The sequence below is a fragment of the Myotis davidii genome, unplaced genomic scaffold (assembly GCF_000327345.1).
Source record: "Myotis davidii unplaced genomic scaffold, ASM32734v1 scaffold4, whole genome shotgun sequence".
Lineage (NCBI taxonomy): Eukaryota > Metazoa > Chordata > Mammalia > Chiroptera > Vespertilionidae > Myotis > Myotis davidii.
In genome coordinates, this window is record NW_006294707.1 from 362,342 (window position 1) to 363,977 (window position 1,636).

General features: G+C 62.8%; 1 protein-coding gene across 1 annotated transcript in view; it reads right to left on the minus strand.

The window, feature by feature from the left end:
- ITPR3 (inositol 1,4,5-trisphosphate receptor type 3) overlaps nucleotides 1–1,636 on the minus strand; it is a 120,267-nt gene that overhangs the window by 80,418 nt on the left and 38,213 nt on the right. The window contains 2 exon segments of the mRNA XM_015567459.1: nucleotides 6–26; nucleotides 754–896. Coding sequence (XP_015422945.1) covers nucleotides 6–26; nucleotides 754–896 — 164 coding nt within the window.

The window sequence follows — 1,636 nt, forward strand, 5'->3', positions numbered from 1 at the left end:
GGTGCCGCAGCCGCACATACGAGTTCCTGCAGGAAGGGCCCGAGTGTACACAGCACGCCCGGCGTCTGCCCCCCAGCCCAACGCTTCCCATCTCCCCACTGACCACACGGGCCTGGGTGGGTCCCCTCCAGGTGAGGAGCCAGAGGAGGCCTGCGCTAACTGCTGCACGGACCCAGGCCCCCGGCCTCGCCCACGCCCACACCCAGAGCTCCACGCCAAGACTTGTCCACTTGGGACCAGAATTCATTGGACAAATGAGGCTGCGAGGCCATGTGTCCCAGGCAGTGTCAACGTGCTGCTGTCACCGCGGAAAGCCATGGCTTTGATTATAAAACGTGATGACCTTTCTGAAGTAAAAGGCAATCTGAACCTCCAACGGCACCTGCCCGAGAGCTGCAGCCAAGGGCATGGCCTGCAGTGCCTCAGTTGGTCCCCTCACCCGCGCTGGTGATGGGTACACTATACCCCGCTGGACAGGGGGTGTGCTTGAGGGCCCTGCGAGGGCTAACGCCTGACTGACACCAGGGGGTCTCCTGATGTGACTTATGTCCTAGAATCTCAGGGTTGGGGGCCTTACAGTCAGGGGGCCCCACCCCCAGACCCAGCCGTAAAGAACACTGGAGAGAAGGCATTTCGATAGAGCAGCGCCCAGGGCCGGCACACGACAAGCGTCCAGGGGTGGTGAGCTGCCTACACGGCTCAGAGCTCAGTCCCAGGGGACAGTGAGGCCACAGGTACGTGGCGCCTACCAACCGGGGCACGAAGGAGTCGGTTTTCTGCAGCGTGGTGGGGTCCAGCTCAAAGAGCGAGGCGATGTCATTGCCGTGGGGCACAGCCACCAGGCGGTACTTGATTTTCTCCCCAGCGTTCCGACGGCCTGGGCGGCCCTGCGCTCCCTGGGTGAAGACCCCAACTCAGGCAGGAGCCCCTCCCTCCTCTCAGGCCCCCTGGAACCACAGCCTCCCACCAGAGAGGCCTGTGCTCTCCAGCCCACCTCCCGGGGTTCACGGGCCCCCTGCCCACGATGCACCCCCAGGGCGATGTACACCACTCTCCCCCCAGCCCAGAGCCCTGCGTCCGTCCTCACCGCTCCTGCTGCCTTGGGGTCAGAGGCATCACCCTTATAGCTGGGGTTCTCCTAGAAAGAGAAACAAGTCGGGGAGCTCTTAGACACACCCTATACCACGTGACACCCCCCCACACACACACACCCCGAGACAAAGTTCATATTGTCCCCCAAGGGTGCCCACCTCAGCCCCGAAACTCATGTGACTCCTGGGGAAGCCGCCAATGGGAGCCCCCAGGCCTGCCCTCCACGGCCCCTCCGGAGCCCCCACGATGAACACGCACACACATACACACGCACACGCACACGCACACGCACACGCACACGCACAATGCCCAGTCCACACAAGCCTGTGCAACACGGACAGACGCGGATGCTGGGAAGTTCGCTCCCTATGGTAGCCCAGAGCCTAGAACAGCTCCTGGCACCGGACAGGGCAGTCATTCTTATAGGCCCATTTACAGTCACGCAGTTCCTAGATAATAAGCGCCTGAGTGCAGAGAAGCAGCGTCCAGACACGTGTCTGCGTGTGGCGTGCACCAGGCCCACAGCGTGTGCCCGCGAGCACAG